General features: G+C 42.1%; 1 protein-coding gene across 1 annotated transcript in view; it reads right to left on the reverse strand.

Annotated features, from left to right (window-relative positions):
• Positions 1 to 1,054: 1,054 nt before the first annotated feature.
• The window catches only part of LOC122920076 (low-density lipoprotein receptor-related protein 5-like), an 833,413-nt gene continuing 810,815 nt past the window's right edge, over positions 1,055 to 23,652 (reverse strand). Inside the window, 3 exon segments of the mRNA XM_044269285.1 lie at positions 1,055 to 1,316; positions 2,632 to 2,729; positions 10,389 to 10,531. Coding sequence (XP_044125220.1) covers positions 1,055 to 1,316; positions 2,632 to 2,729; positions 10,389 to 10,531 — 503 coding nt within the window.

The raw sequence follows: 23,652 nt of genomic DNA on the forward strand, positions 1-23,652 counted from the left end.
TGTATGCTTGGTCTGAAAAGGCTTAACTTGATGAACTGGTGAGATTGTATGCAAGTATGTAATTAACTATGTCACGTTACAGTTTAGGAGCACTAGGCTGTGCTAAATGACATTTTTGTAATACAATTTACAGCAGTTTCTTGAACAACATTTCTTCAACATTTTACCCAACCTATGGTGATGGTGTGCATGTAGACATTTTCCTCTGATTGGGTCCGACTTTGTCACAAAGATTAATTTCTTATGAAACATCACACTTTGATGCAAAATTGCTTGAAGGTGCACATTACATGAATGCCAGGTGGCATTTTTGCAATGAACCAGGTGTTTTTATAATTCAGGCATTTTTGTGTTTGTCAAACATGTGAAGATTGTCCTGGAAGCAAAATAGTTCAACAAGGACCTTTACTTAACAAAATATTTTTAGGGCAAATGCACTGAATAATCCCTAAAAGGTGATGGTTTCATTACTTCAATCCCAAGAACCCAGAAAATGTTAACATCTCCATTAATGGATCCATGGAGACCAGGTATCCACCCAGACCAGGTTCTCAGAAGAACAGGCTTTTAAGCTATATCTAATCAATATGCCGTGAGATTAATTTATTGGAAAAACCCTTCAAAATTGCTATCATGTAAGACTAGCTATGGACTACCTTGCATGCACGATGTAGCCATTGATACAGATAACATGTCTTTAATGTCTAACATTTCTATCCCAGTTTAGCAGCAATTAGGAAAATGCATGTCTTCTGGAAAGATACATATCATGGTTTAGATCATATAAGAAACATGGCACATGGCAGGTAAATAGTACATTTTCATAGTCCCTCCCTGACCCATTTTAATCACACATTTCTTTTATTATGTTTTTTCTTAGAAAACATCAATCCAAATTATCTTTCATATACATATATACACATACATGTGTAAATATATATATATATATATATATATATATATATATATACACACACACACATACAAGTGTACGTATTATATATGTTCAGATTTAAATTATTTACAATTTTGAGGGGTAGGTTCCTTCGGTTTGTCATGAACAGTCTGTACATGGTGAGGGGGGAGGAGGGTAGAGGTGGAAGTATCTTCTTTCAGTTGTTGGGGAAGGGGGACAGCTCTCCTCAGCTGACATGTACTGACTCCTGGGAGTGGGAGGAGGTGGGTATGGATCTGAATCAGAATTTAAGTCCATGTAATATTTATTAGATTTCCATCTACTTATAGTATAGTCGCTGTCACAAACATCAGTGCTGCAAGGTGTTGTTGGAGGAGCAATGCCTCGTATAAGATAAGGCCTGCAAACAAACAAAGTACATGTTCGTTTAAGTAGGTAACTTTTTGTTTACAGCTAACATTTCCAATAATAAAATGGTGGAGTGTAAAGCTGCCCAAATACATATAATAAAAGTTACAAGACTTCTCTGCTCTATAAAAATGTGAACCGTCAGGTTTAAAAAGTTCAGCTATAGCAAACAGAAACTGCAAGTGTATATGGCATGACTGGATGAATTTTACTGATTATATGATAAACTGCCTTCCTGGGTCGTGTGCAATGTAAAAAAACAAAACAAAAAAACAACTGAATCCCTTATTGAACAGTTCGGTCTGTTATGTTGGGATCGAACAAACAATTCCAAGGTTGACTGATCACTGTGTCCAATCAAAATCTCATGTGCATGGGATGATTTAGACCCAGCTTTTCAAGAACAAGCAAAATAGTGTTCTAATCTAATCAAGGGATTTTACAATGTTTCTCTTAGGTGATATTTGCAGTCACTGTACACTAATGTGGTTTACACGTAAAGACTGCAATACAGAAATTTGACACAAATTTAAGTGTATGACAAAACTACAGTACTTAGTAGCAATAGATGGGGGGCTGTAAGTGACTTGACAAAGAAACAGGAATACTCCAGCCCATAGGCAGTGTTTGGTATTCAAGCTCAGTACCATTCAGCAAAAATATATAAAAAAAAAAAATATTAAATTGTAAAATAAATATTCCATCAGCCACAAAAAAAAAAAATCACAACATGAGACAGTAGTAAGTCACCTAAGGGTACTTTCACACTTGCGGCAGAGGATTCCATCAAAACGTATGCAAACTCATGGATCCTGATCTGTATGACAAATGCATTGAAATGCCTGGATCCATCTCTCCAGTGTCATCCGGAAAAACGGATTGGGCATTTATTTTTTTCACATTTTTTTTCGGTCTGAGCATGTGCAGACCGCAATGCCGGATCCGTTTTGCCAAAACACTCGGGGCCAGATCCGGCATTAATGCATGTCAATGGGAAAAAATGCTGAATTGGACGGAGATAATACCGCAGCATGCTGCAGTATTATTTCCGTCCTGAAAAGGCAAAAAGACTGAACTGAAGACATGTTTGCATTAGGATAAAACTGATCAGTTCTTTTCCAGTATTGAGACCCTAGGATGGAACTCAATGCCGGAAAAAAAGAAAAACGCTAGTGTGAAAGTACCCTAATAAGCAATGAAATTACTTCTATAAGTGAAAGTAAATGAACAGAGATTACGTTTTATAGTTTTAATGTGATATACTTCATCACCAATGCAGATATTATCTTGTAAAAATTAGACTTTACCTGTAAGATCTGGTAGTGGATGGACTATTAGATGAGTAAAAGACTTCAGTATTGCATAAGGAGCGATCTGTAGCTGGTGATGGTGGTGGGTTCAAGATCTGAAATGAAAAGCAAATGATTTTGTTTGCAAACTCAAATGTTTAATAAGGTTAGTGATCCAAGATCAAGCAAAGGCTTCTCGTATGTTCAACATTATTTTTTCTTATGAATGTGTGATATTGAACCTTTTAATCTAGTGTACAGCATTGCAGTGTATTTGAGCTTTATGAATATAGCACACTTGGAATAGCAACACCAGTACTCATTGTTGGTTGTACAAGGCAATTTATTTTTGTCAAATTATGCAATTGAGGCCTTCACATTGATTTATGCACATTCTATAAATAATAAGCAAGAGATGAACATAGATTTTAATTTCACATTAAACAAGTGATGGAACATTTCTACAAAAATGGACTCCCACAAAAATGTTTATTCTCTGACCTGTGAAAGGTACATAGAGTAAACTGCCGTGAGGGTAAACTTCTTACTAGTGACTGTATTTGTGAGTTATAATCTCCCTTCTGATACTTAGCTGTGTCATGTGATCAACACTCTTACTCTCCAAACACAGCATCTTATGTGTGAACAGGAACTCAGTCTTGCAATGTATTCCTATGGGAGCCTCCATGTCAATCTCATAGGAATAAATAGAAAAGTAACTGACTTCTTGTCCTTTGTCAGTTGGAGAGACAGAGTGTTGGTCAAATACCTGCTGAGGATCAGAAAGGAGGTAATAACGCAGAAATAAAGTCACTGGTAAAAACATTACCTTCACTGCAGTTTACATCATGTACCCTTGTCAGGGTCAGGGAATAAAAATATTTGTGCGGGTGCTTCTTTAAAGATATGTCATGTCATATTTTCCATCTCCATGCGCTATAAATAGAATGTAATAGTATTTTTTAAAGACACTTAACAAGATATCTATTGATAGATTACACGTAGGAAATAGGTCAAAAGAAAATAGAGAGTTGACGTGCTTAATTAACGAAACTTGATACCTTTATTGATGAATGGGTATGAGCAAGAGTGATCAATATACTCGGATGCTCTTGATATAAAAAATTACAAACAACAAACCTCCTATTAGAGATAGGTGGTACAAGTAAATCACTATAGTGACGGGGATGATAATGGGTAGGTCTGTGGGAAAGTTTCTCTCCCTAGACAACCCTGCGGAACTATATCCTGAAGCACAGGGATGTCCCCTAATGGTGGAGACACCCTGCCCCCGTACCTAAGCCTAGATATGGCCCTAGTGATGCCCTACTTAGCAAAGCTGGATTGAGAAATATTAATCCAGAGAAGCAAAACGAAAAAATAATAAGTCAAATATAAATGATAAAAAGAAAACCCCAACGCGTTTCAGCTGCATACGGCAGCTCATCAGGAGGTGATGGCAGTGTAGTAAACGTAGGGAATGAAGTAAGCAAAAAGAATTTCTATTATAAGAAACTGTGGTGCTTAGAAAAATAAGATGGTACTTAGCTCCTTGGCATACTTGATGGTGCTGTGTATACAGATATATATCTCTTGTCCGTATATATGATGGATTCTGAGGGTAAAGAACGTGCTATATGTCAGACATATATATAGGCCTGCAAAAACAAAGTGCTCTGTGTCTGACATTCATACATGATTCTGAGCAAGTAAGTACTTAGTCACAAGTGTTCATATAGCCATAGTGTACTGATCAATATAACAAGGTATATTATATACCACTCAGACATTAACGTCAGGGGACAAGTCAGTGGTGTAAGTGATGTAATGTACTCACCAGACAGAGGGAGACCCTGTAACAGGCACAACTGGTATGCTGGGAGGCTGGAGGGCTCATAGCAGTGTCTCTGCGCTTGCTATTTAAGCGCTGGTGCCGGCATGTGTTTCCGGACGCCGAGAGGAGAGCACTTCCGGTCGGTGGACCGCATCGTAGTGACGCGATGCGTCACTTCCGGTCTATGGAACGCATATTGGAACGCATGAGCGGCCAATAATGCTGGAAGTTCCTGATCTATGTGTGCTTCACACTAGCTGTTGATTTAACCATAATAGTTGGGTTAAAATGGTTCTATAGTCCCCTACTTATAGAAAACTTGGTGATGGGAGGACTATGACATAAATATTGAGCCCTTTTTGGTACCAGCTATTTAGTTGGAGGATTCTAGTGATAACATAATATAGACATTCTCACGTGTATATAGCACAGATTATGGGAGCCACGTAGACGTGAGAAGGGATGATTAAAGTGACAGTGATGTATGTCACTTGTCCTAGAGAGTGGTGCTTCACGCACCGGCATTGGCAAAAGAGGGGACGAACAATTGAGGATATATATATGGGATAGAGCAGAGGAAAAATCTCTGATAGAGGAATTAAGGGGTTTATGACGGCATGTTTTCAATCAAATAAAACATGTATATGTGAGTCGCTCATTGAGACCGCTTGGTGACTGTGACCGGAATCGATAAATCCATTCGGATTCTTTTTGGAGTATCTTCCGGTCCCAGTCACCCCCTCTTAGAGGTCTAGGAATTACCTCAAGTACTAGAAACTTAAGGGTATCTGGGTCCCCCTCATGTTGATCATTAATATGGTTGGCAACGGGGGTGTCTTTTTTCTTTACTATGTCATTGATGTGTTCGCAGACTCTGCGTCTAAGTTCCCTGAAAGTCTTGCCGATGTAATCTTTCGGACAGGTACACTGACATATATAGACAACTCCCTGTGTTTTGCAGTTAGCGAAGGAGTCTAACGTTTGGACGATATTGGTTGTGGAGCAGGTGACTGTTTTCGAAATACGTATATATCTGCAGGCCTTACAGCTACCGCATCTAAATGTCCCTTTGGGTTGTCTATCCAGCCATGTTCCCTCCTTTTTTATGCCAGTGTAGTGGCTATGCACGAGCCTATCTCTGAGGCTCCTCCCCTTGCGATATGTTATTTGGGGGTAGTTGGAGATGGCTTTAGACAGGTCTTTGTCCATCATTAGGATTGGCCAGTGAGTTTTTAGAATGGCAGTGACTTCGCTGTTAGCTGTGTCATACGTAGAAATTAGACGAATAGTTGAGCTGTCCTTATTGTCCTTTGTTTTTGGTATTAGTAAATCGCTCCTATCCCTGTTCTCAGCTAACTGAAAGGCTTCCCTTAGAGTAGACCTAGGGTACCCTCTCTGTAATAGTCTGTTTCTTAGTTTTCTCGACTCCTGGTAAAAGTTTTCTTTGTCAGAGCAGTTACGGCGCATACGTAAATATTGGCCTTTTGGAATACCTCTTTTGACTGTATGTGGGTGGTGACTTTTCCAATGTAAAATGTTATTTGTGGCGGTCGGTTTTCGATATATATTTGTAGTCAGACTTCCTGCTACCGATGTTACTTCCACATCCAAGAAGGTGATACTCTTGGATTTAATTTCGCTGGTGAATCTTAACCCCACATTATTATCATTAAGGGCGGAAACAAAGTCACAGAATTTCTCTTTGCTGTCACCCCACACAACAAAAATGTCATCAATATAGCGGGTCCAAAAGACGATCCCACTATTCCACCACATCTGGTGATCGGGGAACACAAATTTGTCTTCCCACCAGCCCAGGAAGAGATTTGCATAGGCGGGGGCACAGGGGCTGCCCATAGCAGTCCCCCTGAGCTGGTGGTAAATGGACCCGCTATATGTGAAGAAGTTGTGTGTGAGAGTGTACTCCAAGAGGCACATGATGAAATTATTGTGATTTTGAAACTGAGTGCCCCTTGATCTCAGGAAATGGGCCGCGGCTGCTAGACCTTTATCGTGTGGTATGGATGTATATAGGGATTCCACGTCGATACTCGCAAGATGGCAATGGGAGTCGACGGAGATGGTTTCGATTTTTCGAAGGAAATCCATCGTGTCACGTGTAAAGGATGGTAAACAGGACACAAATTCTTTTAGTGTTTGATCAAGGTATGTCCCACAATGATGAGTCAGAGAGTCCATACCTGATATGATTGGGCGTCCCTTCAGGGGAGTTACTCCCTTATGGATTTTCGGAAGACAGTAAAAGGTGGCCAGCTGTGGGTTCTTAGGGAGAAGATAAGCATATTCTGATTTTGTAATCACCCCCTGTTCTAGACCATGTTGAAGGATCTCTTTTAATTGTTGCTGGAAGACTGGACTAGGGTCACTCGGTAGAACTCTATAGCTGGTGGGATCCCTAAGAAGGTCAAGACACATTTTTTTATAACTAGGATGGTCTAAAATTACTAGATTCCCACCTTTATCCGATGGTTTTATGATGATGGTGTTATCTGTCTCCAGGTTTCTAAGAGCCATCGCCTCGTCTCGCGACAGATTATATTCTCTCGGGTACTTGACATTTAGCTGTTCCAGGTCATTGCTGACCATTTTAACAAAAATGTCGATATGTTCGGAGCTCATAGGGGGTGGGAGTCTAGTGCTAGTGGGGCGGAGATTGGTAAAGGGACCATCTCCGGGGTTTTTGTTCCCCTCCTCATACAGATCCATGAGGTTTTGGAGGTCGGGAAAGTCATCTAGGTCGATCCCCAAGTCATGGCATGTTTGCCTATTACTATTTTGATAAAATTTATGCCATTTGAGCCTTCTGCCAAACAGATTAAGATCCTTAATCCATGTAAAGATGTTAAACCTGGTAGTTGGTACAAATGATAGACCCTTTTGGAGGATGGTGATTTCGACATCTGTCAGGGGTCTAGAAGACAGATTGATTATTTGCAGGTTGTCGGTTAAGGGCGACTCTCGCCTGCCCTTACCCCCTTCCTTAGATGATAGGGGCCCTGGCTGTTGGTTAAAAAAGGAACCAGGGATTGTTGTTGAGTAGAAGAGGAGGTGGAGGAAGAGGAGGGGGGGGAGGACTGAGATGGTCCTCCACGTGTTTGACCCGAGTATCCCCTTTGTCTCCCCCATCTCTGCCACCTTCGTCCCGGTCTCCGACCCTGACCACCTCTATTATAGTTTGCACTTTGGTCTATTTTGGTTGGCTCAGAATCGGAGAAATCGGCCTCTGAAGAGGATACTTCAGATTCTGAGAGAGTTGGTACTTTCGTCTCAAGCTTGTAGGCCCGATTTTCTCGGAATTCAGCTAAATCTTTAGTGAATTGGCGATGTTTTCTTTCCTTTAGGAGGTTTTGGAAACGTTCTACCGACGTCTGCAGTGAGGACTCCCTTTTATTGAATTCGGGATCAGTCTTGAATTTTAGGACCCCTTCAGTGAGGTCTTTGAGATTAGTTGACGTTTTCTCAAAGACTTTTTTCTCTTCCTCCAGCAAAAGGGTCATCAACCTAAGGGAACTAAGGGTTAATTCCTGCTCCCACTTGGTGATCAGTTGTGCTGAAAGGATACGGTCGGCTGGTTTAATCGGGATGCGTAATCCCCTAGGGACAATTTTATGTTCTATATAGCTCTCCAGGGACCTGACTTCCCACCACGACTTGATATTGTCTTTGTAGTGGCTATGCACGAGATAGGCTCGTGCATAGCCACTACACTGGCATAAAAAAGGAGGGAACATGGCTGGATAGACAACCCAAAGGGACATTTAGATGCGGTAGCTGTAAGGCCTGCAGATATATACGTATTTCGAAAACAGTCACCTGCTCCACAACCAATATCGTCCAAACGTTAGACTCCTTCGCTAACTGCAAAACACAGGGAGTTGTCTATATATGTCAGTGTACCTGTCCGAAAGATTACATCGGCAAGACTTTCAGGGAACTTAGACGCAGAGTCTGCGAACACATCAATGACATAGTAAAGAAAAAAGACACCCCCGTTGCCAACCATATTAATGATCAACATGAGGGGGACCCAGATACCCTTAAGTTTCTAGTACTTGAGGTAATTCCTAGACCTCTAAGAGGGGGTGACTGGGACCGGAAGATACTCCAAAAAGAATCCGAATGGATTTATCGATTCCGGTCACAGTCACCAAGCGGTCTCAATGAGCGACTCACATATACATGTTTTATTTGATTGAAAACATGCCGTCATAAACCCCTTAATTCCTCTATCAGAGATTTTTCCTCTGCTCTATCCCATATATATATCCTCAATTGTTCGTCCCCTCTTTTGCCAATGCCGGTGCGTGAAGCACCACTCTCTAGGACAAGTGACATACATCACTGTCACTTTAATCATCCCTTCTCACGTCTACGTGGCTCCCATAATCTGTGCTATATACACGTGAGAATGTCTATATTATGTTATCACTAGAATCCTCCAACTAAATAGCTGGTACCAAAAGGGGCTCAATATTTATGTCATAGTCCTCCCATCACCAAGTTTTCTATAAGTAGGGGACTATAGAACCATTTTAACCCAACTATTATGGTTAAATCAACAGCTAGTGTGAAGCACACATAGATCAGGAACTTCCAGCATTATTGGCCGCTCATGCGTTCCAATATGCGTTCCATAGACCGGAAGTGACGCATCGCGTCACTACGATGCGGTCCACCGACCGGAAGTGCTCTCCTCTCGGCGTCCGGAAACACATGCCGGCACCAGCGCTTAAATAGCAAGCGCAGAGACACTGCTATGAGCCCTCCAGCCTCCCAGCATACCAGTTGTGCCTGTTACAGGGTCTCCCTCTGTCTGGTGAGTACATTACATCACTTACACCACTGACTTGTCCCCTGACGTTAATGTCTGAGTGGTATATAATATACCTTGTTATATTGATCAGTACACTATGGCTATATGAACACTTGTGACTAAGTACTTACTTGCTCAGAATCATGTATGAATGTCAGACACAGAGCACTTTGTTTTTGCAGGCCTATATATATGTCTGACATATAGCACGTTCTTTACCCTCAGAATCCATCATATATACGGACAAGAGATATATATCTGTATACACAGCACCATCAAGTATGCCAAGGAGCTAAGTACCATCTTATTTTTCTAAGCACCACAGTTTCTTATAATAGAAATTCTTTTTGCTTACTTCATTCCCTACGTTTACTACACTGCCATCACCTCCTGATGAGCTGCCGTATGCAGCTGAAACGCGTTGGGGTTTTCTTTTTATCATTTATATTTGACTTATTATTTTTTCGTTTTGCTTCTCTGGATTAATATTTCTCAATCCAGCTTTGCTAAGTAGGGCATCACTAGGGCCATATCTAGGCTTAGGTACGGGGGCAGGGTGTCTCCACCATTAGGGGACATCCCTGTGCTTCAGGATATAGTTCCGCAGGGTTGTCTAGGGAGAGAAACTTTCCCACAGACCTACCCATTATCATCCCCGTCACTATAGTGATTTACTTGTACCACCTATCTCTAATAGGAGGTTTGTTGTTTGTAATTTTTTATATCAAGAGCATCCGAGTATATTGATCACTCTTGCTCATACCCATTCATCAATAAAGGTATCAAGTTTCGTTAATTAAGCACGTCAACTCTCTATTTTCTTTTAATAGTATTTTTTGTAGCGATCGCAGAGTATTGGAATTTTCCACCTGTCCTTTTTGGCTGTTTTTGCATTTAAATGTTGCTAATGTTATTGCCAGGCAGCCTAATGGCTTCTTCAGTTAATATCATAAAGAATACCTAAAGATTATGCATTTTACCCAAACAGCAGGTCAATTAAGTGTAGAGATACAGTAGTTCACAGTTGATTGCATAAACAGCGCCATTATGTGCTCATCCTAATTGTTATTTCCATTCTCAGTTTCTCTTGTCTTCTAGTCTGCTCACCTGTGGGTAAAGGGTGGCCTTGGTACTTAAAGAGCTACTAGAAGAAGCACCGGTCACATGATTCCGGTCATAAAGTGGAGCACCACTACTTCCGCCTCCTATCATACTCATGGAACTGTTCATTTGCTTCCCACATGGTATACCTGAGCAGAAATAAAACCTGTGAGCACTAGAGAGAAGTTTAACATAAGCACATTAACAAATTTTCTGCAACATGCACTGCATTGATGTTACTGGCTCAAGTTTAAAATTAAGCCTATCTGAAAAGGTGCACAAGTTATTATGGGTATGTCCACACGGACATAAATGCCTGCAGAAAATCTGTGTATTTGCAGGAGAAAAAAAAACATACATTTTGAATGATTTAATGCAGATTTAGTCACAGGATCAAAGCATATTTTAACCTATGCATTGCAAAGTGTGAAATCAGTAGCATAGACTGACAATGGCTGCTTATTACACAGAGAAAAGTTTTAACGATTCTAAGGCTTATTGAAGAAAATAGGCTAAACACTACCCTATTTTCCATTACAAAATAATGATGCTGTGATCTGATAGAAAAATAACACCTTAAATATTCTTAGCATGCTATGCCCCTACTTTAAAGGCTATGGACACCTTTGTGAATTACAAATCAATAAATCCATAACTTACTGTAAAGCAGCACATAATAAAATCACACTTGTTCGTTTATTGGTATCAGCTTTGCTTCACATGCACTCATAAATGCTCTCATATTAATTCTACCTACTGTTGTCATCTTCTGTGAGGCTCTGTGGGCATTCCTTTTGCTCTGGTCACATGGCCTCTCCCCTGTTAATTTCAAATGCACCTGCACAGCTTTGCTCCCCCCTCCCTTCTCTGAGATAACAAAGCTCCGCCCCCACATCCTGTTACAGAAGCACAGCTATCAGCCACTTACACACAGATTTCTTGTAATCTGAATACAATACTTGTGTGCCGTCTGCACAGCAACTGTCAGTTTTCCCACAAAGATTAGTATAGTGTAAAGATTTAGTGAGTGAATAAGACACACAATACTATGTACACATATAAGTACACAATGGGAGAGATTTATCAAAACTAGTGCAAAAGAAAACTGGCTTAGTTCCCCAGAGCAACTAATCAGATTCCTCCTTTCATTTTCCAAAGGAGCTGTGAAAAATGAAAGGTGGAATTTGATTGGTTGCTATGGGCAACTAAGCCAGTTCTACTTTACACCAGTTTGAAAAAGTGTGTATATATATATATATATATATATATATATATATATATATATATACAGTCATGTGAAAAAATTAGGACACCCTTTGAAAGCATGTGGTTTTTTGTAACATTTTTAATAAAAGGTTATTTCATCTCCGTTTCAACAATACAGAGAGATTAAAGTAATCCGACTAAACAAAGAAAACTGAAGAAAAGTCTTTTCAAGATCTTCTGTAAATGTCATTCTACAAAAATGCCTATTCTAACTGAGGAAAAAGATAGGACACCCTTGCCCCTAATAGCGAGTGTTACCTCCTTTGGCTGAAATAACTGCAGTGAGACGGTTCTTGTAGCCATCTACCAGTCTTCGACATCGGTCTGAGGAAATTTTACCCCACTCCTCAATGCAGAACTTTTTCAGCTGTGAGATGTTTGAGGGGTTTCTTGCACGTACAGCCCTTTTCAAGTCACCCCACAGCATCTCAATGGGATTCAAATCTGGACTTTGACTTGGCCATTCCAGGACTCTCCATTTCTTCTTTTTCAGCCAATCTTTGGTTGATTTACTAGTATGTTTTGGGTCATTGTCATGTTGCATGGTCCAGTTCCGCTTCAGCTTTAATTTTCTAACTGATGGTCTCACATGTTCTTCAAGCACCTTCTGATACACAGTAGAATTCATCGTGGATTCTATGATGGTGAGCTGACCAGGTCCTGCTGCAGCAAAGCAGCCCCAAACCATGACACTTCCACCTCCATGCTTCACAGTTGGTATGAGGTTCTTTTCTTGGAATGCTGTGTTTGGTTTACGCCAAACATGTCCTCTGCTGTTGTGTCCAAATAATTCAATTTTGGACTCATCTGTCCAAAGAACATTATTCCAGAAGTCCTGGTCTTTGTCAACTTTATCTCTGGCAAATGTCAGTCTGGCCTCGATGTTTCTCTTGGAAAGCAAAGGTTTCCTCCTTGCACACCTCCCATGCAAGTTAAACTTGTACAGTCTCTTTCTGATTGTAGAGGCATGTACTTCTACATCAACAGTAGCCAGAGCCTGCTGTAGTTCTCGAGATGACACTTTAGGGTTTTTGGAGACCTCTTTTAGCATCTTGCGGTCTGCTCTTGGGGTGAACTTGCTGGGGCGACCAGTCCTGGGCATGTTGGCAGTTGTTTTGAAAGCCCTCCACTTGTAGACTATCTTCCGGACAGTGGAATGGCTGATTTCAAAATCTTTTGAGATCTTTTTAAATCCCTTCCCAGACTCATAGGCTGCTACAATCTTTTTTCTGAAGTCCTCTGACAGCTCTTTTGCTCTCACCATGGTGCTCACTCTCACTTCAACAGTCAGGAGCACACCAAACTAAATGTCTGAGGTTTAAATAGGGCAAGCCTCATTCAACATGCAGAGTAACGATCTACTAATTATGTGCACCTGGTGTGATATACCTGTGTGAGATCTGAGCCAATTTAAGAGGGAATACATGTGAGGGTGTCCTATCTTTTTCCTCAGTTAGAATAGGCATTTTTGTAGAATGACATTTACAGAAGATCTTGAAAAGACTTTTCTTCAGTTTTCTTTGTTTAGTTGGATTACTTTAATCTCTCTGTATTGTTGAAACGGAGATGAAATAACCTTTTATTAAAAATGTTACAAAAAACCACATGCTTTCAAAGGGTGTCCTAATTTTTTCACATGACTGTATATACTTGGCTTGATAATGGCTCTTTGAGAGAGCTAAAACGTTGCCTGTATCAACATGTGTTGAATAAATGTAGTATTTTTTCACTTTTTACATTTATTTGTAATATATATATATATATATATATATATATTATATATATATATATATATATATATATATATACATACACACATATACACATACAGAAGAACCTAGCAGAAGAACCTAGCTTCGCACAGTGAATTTAATCTATTTCATTTAACGTGTGTGTCGTTAAGAGATATAGAGAGTATCCACTATAACAGTGACATCTACAGTACCTCACCCCTTTAACAGTGACCTCCACAACTGCAGTCCCTTTATTAGTGACCTCCACGGTACCCCGTCTGTGTGTATATGAAGACTAAGGGCCTGAGAGCTTCTATTGGCTGATAAGGGTCATGTGACCAGGCTTCTATTGGCTAATGCATTTTTTGGGAATATCTCAGGAACGTCATCTCAGAGAGTGGAGACTGGGTCTAAAACCTTGCCGGACAGCTGATGTAACTGTGTTAAATTTTGTGATTGTAAATGCGATGGTGGGGATTCCTTTACAATACATACAGAAAAAAAGTGAGCGCACTCTCAAATGCTTTATTCACCCCCTGTGGTTGCAATATTTTCAGCTCATTCATAAAGCCTTTTTTTAAGCTAGGAGCTAAAACATTGCAACCACAGGGGTGAATAAAGTGTTTTTCTTGTATTTTTTTTATTTACTCTTACATTGTCCTATTAATTTTTTTTTTTTTTTTTACCCAAACCCACTTGGTTCTTGAAGGCTTTACACTGTATAGTGTACTGCAGTGTATTTTCATTTACACTTACCCTGATCAGGTTCAGCTATGCAATGACAAGCCAGATGCCTGTGAAATAGTCCGGTGGCCATGGTAACCATCGGGATGCTGCCACAGTAGCGCAGTAGCCCCATAGGGGAGGGAGCTCCCTCTCTCTGATAACCTTTCAAGCATTGGGCCACTGCCATGGCTGAGCATCGGCCTGTTGGTTAGCCCCTTCAATACAGCAGTCCCCAAGGACCACAGTATGGAAGAGGTTATGTCAGCTGACACTCTGCACCGCTCGTAGGGGTGGGCGATATGGCCTAAAATCTATATTGCAATATAATTTTAAGCATGTGTGATATGCAATATATATCGCAATATATTGTTTTCTATATTTAGGAGGGCGTGTTTAAACTTTTTTTATATTTTTTTTACTTTTTATTTAATAACTATTAGCCTCCTTAAGGGCTAGAACCCTTGTCATATTCACCCTAATAGAGCTCTATTAGGGTGAATAGGACTTTACACTCTCCCTGCTGCCCTGTGCTTTGTGCCATCCCCTAAACAGTGCCATCCACAGATCCCCCCTCCCATAAACGGTGCCATCCACAGATCCCCCCCCTCCCCTAAACGGTGCCATCCACAGATCCCCCCCTCCCCTAAACGGTGCCATCCACAGATCCCCCCCCTCCCCTAAACGGTGTCATCCACAGATCCCCCCCTCCCCTAAACGGTGTCATCCACAGATCCCCCCCTCCCCTAAACGGTGCCATCCACAGATCCCCCCCTCCCCTAAACTGTGCCATCCACAGACCCCCCCCCCCCCCCCCGACGCTCACAGGAATACATTTATAAACTAATCAGTAACTTTAACTTTATTCATTGGTGATCTCTTTACTGTATACCTTACTAGGTCTTAGCTCCGGTAACAGCAGTGCGGGCGGGCGGCGCTCACTTACTGACGTCACGCGTCTGCGCCGCCTAGACATATACAGTAAAGAGATCACCAATTAATAAAGTTAAAGTTACTGATTATTTTTAAAATGTTCTACTGTGAGAAGCGTAGCCCTGTATATTCTAAACCCCCCGGCAAACGTCCCTGTCACCATGGGAGCGCCTGGGGGTTAGAATACACCATCAAATTTGAGTTTTCACAAGCTCACTGAGATCGTGAAAACTCAATGATTACTGTCAGTCCATCCCCTCCTCCTCCTCCTCTTTTGTCATTGGTGGTCAGCGGCAGCCGCGCACAGTGGGGAGGGAGGGACTCCCTCCTTCTCCACTGTGCCCAGTGTGCCGGCTCAGGAGAACATAGTGCGCACAGAGAGCGCAATCATATCGCGGTCCGGCGATATAGGCAATATGCACAAAATCCATATTGTGGCACAAATGTATATCGCATTATCGCCTATATAGCCCACCCCTAACCGCTCGACCATCCAGTTGATGGGGAGAGGGTGGAGGGCGGGAGGGAGGACTGCTTCCGCGCTGGCCATCCTAAATGGGAGAGAGGGAGGGAGTTACATGCGCGCTCCCATGTGGAGACAGTCAGATGATGGATTCTCTGTAAATTCACCGAGAGCAGCCTGCTGTGCATAGGAAGTACATGCAGCTGTAGAACAAAAACCAGCAGGTGTTATCGTGGAAAGGTGCTCTCTTCAAGGGCAACACCCCAAGCCCTATATAATTAGTGCTACACAATTCAAAAGTAAAGGTTGGAGGGCACTCAAATCTCTGGAGATTATAAGGAGATATAGTACATTATATTCCTATTATAGTACATTTATTATTAAAATTGAAAGTCAATAGAATCAAGAAAAAAAAAACTATATACAGACGTGGACAAAATTGTTGGTACCCTTTGGTCAATGAAAGAAAAAGTCACAATGGTCACAGAAATAACTTTAATCTGACAAAAGTAATAATAAATTAAAATTCTATAAATGTTAACCAATGAAAGTCAGACATTGTTTTTCAACCATGCTTCAACAGAATTATGTAAAAAAATAAACTCATGAAACAGGCATGGACAAAAATGATGGTACCCCTAGAAAACACAGAACATAATGTGACCAAAGGGACATGTTAATTCAAGGTGTGTCCACTAATTAGCATCACAGGTGTCTACAACCTTGTAATCAGCCATTGGGCCTATATATATGGCTCCAGGTAATCACTGTGTTGTTTGGTGATATGGTGTGTACCACACTCGACATGGACCAGAGGAAGCAAAGGAAAGAGCTGTCTCAAGAGATCAGAAAGAAAATTATAGACAAGCATGTTAAAGGTAAAGGCTATAAGACCATCTCCAAGCAACTAGATGTTCCTGTGAGTACAGTTGCACATATTATTCATAAGTTTAAGATCCATGGGACTGTAGCCAACCTCCCTGGACGTGGCCGCAGGAGGAAAATTGATGACAAATCTAAGAGACGGATAATCCGAATGGTAACAAAAGAGCCTAGAAAGACTTCTAAAGAGATTCAAGGTGAACTTCATGCTCAAGGAACATCAGTGTCAGATCGCACCATCCGTCGTTGTTTGAGCCAAAGTGGACTACATGGGAGACGACCAAGGAGGACACCATTGTTGAAAACGAATCATAAAAAAGCAAGACTGGAATATGCCAAACTACATGTTGACAAGCCACAAAGCTTCTGGGAGAATGTCCTGTGGACAGATGAGACAAAAATCGAAGTTTTTGCCAAGGCACATCAGCTGTATGTTCACAGACGAAAAAATGAAGCATATCAAGAAAAGAACACTGTCCCTACTGTGAAACATGGAGGAGGCTCTGTTATGTTCTGGGGCTGCTTTGCTGCGTCTGGCACAGGGTGTCTTGAATCTGTGCAGGGTACAATGAAATCTCAAGACTATCAAGGAATTCTAGAGAGAAATGTACTAGCCAGTGTCAGAAAGCTTGGTCTCAGTCGCAGGTCATGGGTCTTGCAACAGGACAATGACCCAAAACACACCGCTAAAAACACCCAAGAATGGCTAAGAGGAAAAAATTGGACTATTCTAAAGTGGCCTTCTATGAGCCCTGACCTCAATCCTATTGAGCATCTTTGGAAGGAGCTGAAACATGCAGTCTGGAAAAGGCACCCTTCAAACCGGACACAACTGGAGCAGTTTGCTCATGAGGAGTGGGCCAAAATACCTGCTGAGAGGTGCAGATGTCTCATTGACAGTTACAGGAAGCGTTTGATTGCAGTGATTGCCTCAAAAGGTTGCGCAACAAAATATTAAGTTAGGGGTACCATCATATTTGTCCATGCCTGTTTCATGAGTTTATTTTTTTACATAATTCTGTTGAAGCATGGTTGAAAAACAATGTCTGACTTTCATTGGTTAACATTTATAGAATTTTAATTTATTATTACTTTTGTCAGATTAAAGTTATTTCTGTGACCATTGTGACTTTTTCTTTCATTGACCAAAGGGTACCAACAATTTTGTCCACGTCTGTATATATATATATATATATATATATATATATATATAGATAAAGAAAAATGGCGGCACTGGCTAGAAAAAATAAGGCGCGGGTGCACGACTCCAGGGGATAGACTTGTAGCCCCAATCAATGGATAAGGAAAAAAGAGCGGCACTCCAATGGATAAAATCAAGTATACCCTTTAATCACCCATGCGGTGCAACGTTTCGGCTCCACTGAGCCTTCCTCAAGCAAATTTACAACTCAGGTGTTAGCACTTATATACAAACCAAATTATCATACAAGTCATGTGATCACATATCACTAATGGATACATTACAAATCCAAACAGAAAGAAAATAAACAAATATTGTGTCACATAGTGCAATTGGTGAAGAAACGTGATTTAGAAGGCATGATCATACATGCTAAATACATCAATGGCATCATATCCATATCGATCATAGTATAAATTTGCACAGTGTGTATAGACAAGTGAACATAATTACGGGGGAGGAGCTAGATAATAATACCGGGAGTGTACCAGACCAGCAGGGAGGCTCATTCAATACTGTCGTCTCGGCGTTGTAGACATCCCATTGCGCAGGCGTGGCCGAGCACCAATAGCAGGTAGTTGATTCACAGTAGACGCTATACGTCGTCAGGGCAGGCCGGCATTCAGACGTGATATCAACGTCACTAGGATCAATCGCGTCACCGCGCATGCCCAGTAGGAAATATGGCTGAGCGGCGTCATCTTGGTTATTGGAAACAAGCCCTCCGATCTTTCCTCTGTATAACGCATCCACCCTGGAATAAGTCGGGACATCCAAGGCTGGAAAAAGGTCACTAGGCTCCTATGTAAACAGGATGCCTACATGTCCAACCCAGGCAGAGATCCATAGCAGCTGCGATTACAGCAATCGCTGCAAGGATCCTGCCAAGGGTACCAAACCTCACTGTGAACCGAGAGGGATCTCCTCTTGCAGGGTGTATAGATGTCACAGAGTGCAAATGGAAATAAATCAATGCTGAGAAGAGAAAGCCAAACACGCACACCCGCGGTGCCTGTCAGGCCTGGCAAAGACAGGGATGAATAAGGCCTTAGACAATATATATTGTGGTGAATTGGCCCCCTCCTGTGGTATACGGCATATACATCATCAAAATGTTCCTTCCCCCGTAGTGTTGAAAGTGAGTGATCTAAAAAAAGAAAAAAATATATATTAAGGCAAGAATAAATTGAGCTATATAACTCTCAGAGTATGCACACAACTGGTGGGCTAACTTCTGGCAAAACATTTGGGGCAAACCAACTCTCATAGAACTTCCCCAAAGCTGTATTCGACATTTAGACCCATAGGTTTTAAGCTGTCCAATTTGTGGATCCAGCTGAGCTCCCTTCGTTTCAGTATCCTGGACCTATCCCCACCTCGTCTGGGTTGGGGTATATGGTCCAGGATCCAGCACCTTAAATCGCCTTCTTTGTGTTTGGCCTCAGTAAAGTGCTTCGATACTGGCAGATCCAGCCGTTTTTTACGTATACTGAGACGATGATTATTGAGGCGAGTTTTCAATTCAGTTGTCGTCTCACCCACATAGAGCAAATTGCATGGGCAAGACAACACATAGACAACGTGGTTGGAATCACAGGTAAGATGGAAGGAGATGCTATATGTGACACCAGTGATGGGATGTACGAAATTCCTCCCTTTACGGATATACTTACAGTTGACGCAATTCAGGCAGGGAAAACAGCCCTGACCGGATTGCGTCAACTTGGTCTGTCTCAGGGACCCTTGAGAGCCAATGTCGGCCTTCACCAATTGATCTCGCAGATTTCTAGACCTGCGGTAAGAGGATAAAGGTGGACATGAGAACTCGGGAATGTCTCCGAAACAGGTACCCAACAGACCCCAATGTTTGTTCAGGATCTTGTTGATGGATGGACTAAGTTCCGTGTATACAGAAACGAACGGGATCCTGTTGGTATTGCGGACATATTTCCGCTTTGTCAACAATTCGGTCCTGTCCAGGGTGCGGACCCTATCCATATGTTCCCTCAACAGTCGTTTGGGGTAACCCCTCTCTTGGAACTTGGTGGCCATAGAATCTAGGGTAACATCCAATTTGGCTTCATCCGACACAATGCGTCGAACACAGAGAAATTGGGAAAAAGGCAATGATTGAATCATTCTCCTGGGGTGGGAGCTGTTATAACGCAGTAAGGTGTTGGTATCGGTGGGCTTGGTGAATAATTCAGTCTGGAGCATACCCTCATTAAATAGCACTCGAGAATCCAAAAACTGGATCTCAGTTCTGGAATAAATGAGGGTAAATTGTAGGTTTGGATCCTGGCTGTTCAAAAAACCATGGAAATCCACAAGGTCAGTCTCAGTGCCTGTCCATATGAGGAAGATGTCGTCAATGTATCGCCACCACCTCAGCACATGGCTGAAGTGGTGGGACAGATAGACGACATCTTCCTCATAACACCGCATGTAAATATTTGCATAGGTGGGGGCCACGTGAGACCCCATGGCCACACCCCGCTTTTGCAGATAGAACATATCCCTGAAGAGAAAATAGTTGTGGTGTAACACAATCCCAAGCAGATCAATTATGAAGGCAGAGGCCTGAGGAGTGAGAGTAGATGACCTCAGCATCCGCTCAACTGCCCTGATGCCCTGGTCATGAACAATGGATGTGTATAAGGAGACCACATCGAAAGATGCTAATACAACCGATGGAACCTGTGTCAAATCCACATCCTGAAGTTTGATTAGAAAATCGGATGTGTCTTGTATATATGATGGTCCCCCAGTGGAGAAGTCTCGTAAGACTTTATCTAAAAAGATGGCAATAGTGCTGAAGATGGAATCCGAACCCGAGACTATGGGTCGTCCCGGGGGATCGGTGAGGGTCTTGTGAATCTTGGGCAGCACATAGATCACCAGAGTGACCGGATGCGCTACCTCAAGATAGTCACAAAGACCCCCATCGATGATGCCAGCAATCATAGCCTCCCTGAGGCAATGGCGAATGGTTTCTGCTATCTTAAATTTTGGATCAGAATATATCCGTAAAGGGAGGAATTTCGTACATCCCATCACTGGTGTCACATATAGCATCTCCTTCCATCTTACCTGTGATTCCAACCACATTGTCTATGTGTTGTCTTGCCCATGCAATTTGCTCTATGTGGGTGAGACGACAACTGAATTGAAAACTCGCCTCAATAATCATCGTCTCAGTATACGTAAAAAACGGCTGGATCTGCCGGTATCGAAGCACTTTACTGAGGCCAAACACAAAGAAGGCGATTTAAGGTGCTGGATCCTGGACCATATACCCCAACCCAGACGAGGTGGGGATAGGTCCAGGATACTGAAACGAAGGGAGCTCAGCTGGATCCACAAATTGGACAGCTTGAAACCTATGGGTCTAAATGTCGAATACAGCTTTGGGGAAGTTCTATGAGAGTTGGTTTGCCCCAAATGTTTTGCCAGAAGTTAGCCCACCAGTTGTGTGCATACTCTGAGAGTTATATAGCTCAATTTATTCTTGCCTTAATATATATTTTTTTCTTTTTTTAGATCACTCACTTTCAACACTACGGGGGAAGGAACATTTTGATGATGTATATGCCGTATACCACAGGAGGGGGCCAATTCACCACAATATATATTGTCTAAGGCCTTATTCATCCCTGTCTTTGCCAGGCCTGACAGGCACCGCGGGTGTGCGTGTTTGGCTTTCTCTTCTCAGCATTGATTTATTTCCATTTGCACTCTGTGACATCTATACACCCTGCAAGAGGAGATCCCTCTCGGTTCACAGTGAGATTTGGTACCCTTGGCAGGATCCTTGCAGCGATTGCTGTAATCGCAGCTGCTATGGATCTCTGCCTGGGTTGGACATGTAGGCATCCTGTTTACATAGGAGCCTAGTGACCTTTTTCCAGCCTTGGATGTCCCGACTTATTCCAGGGTGGATGCGTTATACAGAGGAAAGATCGGAGGGCTTGTTTCCAATAACCAAGATGACGCCGCTCAGCCATATTTCCTACTGGGCATGCGCGGTGACGCGATTGATCCTAGTGACGTTGATATCACGTCTGAATGCCGGCCTGCCCTGACGACGTATAGCGTCTACTGTGAATCAACTACCTGCTATTGGTGCTCGGCCACGCCTGCGCAATGGGATGTCTACAACGCCGAGACGACAGTATTGAATGAGCCTCCCTGCTGGTCTGGTACACTCCCGGTATTATTATCTAGCTCCTCCCCCGTAATTATGTTCACTTGTCTATACACACTGTGCAAATTTATACTATGATCGATATGGATATGATGCCATTGATGTATTTAGCATGTATGATCATGCCTTCTAAATCACGTTTCTTCACCAATTGCACTATGTGACACAATATTTGTTTATTTTCTTTCTGTTTGGATTTGTAATGTATCCATTAGTGATATGTGATCACATGACTTGTATGATAATTTGGTTTGTATATAAGTGCTAACACCTGAGTTGTAAATTTGCTTGAGGAAGGCTCAGTGGAGCCGAAACGTTGCACCGCATGGGTGATTAAAGGGTATACTTGATTTTATCCATTGGAGTGCCGCTCTTTTTTCCTTATCCATTGATTGGGGCTACAAGTCTATCCCCTGGAGTCATGCACCCGCGCCTTATTTTTTCTAGCCAGTGCCGCCATTTTTCTTTATCTATAACTGGCTTATTGGCAGAGCACGGCGCACCACTTTGTTCCATTTTTCTACTGTTTTCACAGTTCATTGCTTTTTCATTATGTCTACATCTGAACCCGCTTCATCCGGTGGTTGTATGTACACAAAAGAAGATGTGGAGCGTATTCTGCGAGACATAGGGGGAGATGCCACTTTCTTGAACACCCCTTCTACCAAGGAATTAAAACGCAAGTACGAAAATCTCTCCAAACGCATAATATCCCTTCGTTTGCATATGATGACACTTGGCGAGTATCATAGGACAGAGAAGATCCCCAGAGGGATGCGATCCAATATTCGACCTAACCTCTTTTTTGGCAACACCATGTTCTGTAAAAAGTTTGAGACTCTCTCTAATCGTTATTCCCTGGATTTTATTTTGCTCAATATTGAATATTTGCAACAAGAATTAATTATTCTTCAAAGTGAAACAAGTGACATTGAAGCAAGTTTGCTGTCTCTTCTACCCTCAGAGGACTACACTAAATATATGGAGGGTTTGTCCACACAGATGAAACTTTTCCAATCAGAATCAGAGGAGAACAAACGAGTGAAATGGTGCAGGGATACCGACGACTACAAAAAGGGCAACATCTATAATTGGCAGACCGACAGACAGTATAACACGCAACAAAGAGACAACAGAAAACAGAGGAAGACTGCTCAGGCTCCTTTGACTGCTGAACAGTCTTTTTTAGACCAGGGTCCACAGAGGCCGGAGCAACGCGGCGACGCATCAGGAGAGGTGGCCGTCGACACAGGAGGGCCAAGCAAAGTACGCAGCAATCAGACCCGATCGATGGCGATCAAGACCACCACAGGAAAGAAGAAGTGACAGTCATTAATCTGTCCTCTAAAGAATTGACTCCAGCCCAAGTGAGTGTCTTGTCCAAGGGGTTTTCATTTTGCCCCAACACACCAGTGAACTGGTTTGAATTAGAGTCCAGTTTGTTTTCGTTCTTTCGCCGTATTAAATTGAAAATATGGTTTCACAAAAGGAGTATGGTTGCGAGACCCCAGACTAGTGATTTTACTCTGGAATCTCTCAACTTAATGCAGAAAAGCAATTTTGTTCCCATAGTAAATGAACCCTCTGTTGATGCCTATATCAGTGCGGTCGGAAAGGGGATTTCTGAGCTCCGATCCTCCATTCAGGATGATTGTGACTTCAGGCACCCCAATCTGACCACCACTGAGATTGCAGCTTTGGAGTCTCTTAGATCCGACCCCACCCTTACCTTAAAACCAGCAGATAAGGGGGGTGCGGTCGTGGTCATGGACACCACCAAATATGTACAGGAAATTATGCGGCAACTGAGTGACCCCAATGTGTACAGGATTTTGGATTCTGATCCAAAATTTAAGATAGCAGAA

Source organism: Bufo gargarizans, chromosome 10 (assembly GCF_014858855.1).
Source record: "Bufo gargarizans isolate SCDJY-AF-19 chromosome 10, ASM1485885v1, whole genome shotgun sequence".
NCBI lineage: Eukaryota > Metazoa > Chordata > Amphibia > Anura > Bufonidae > Bufo > Bufo gargarizans.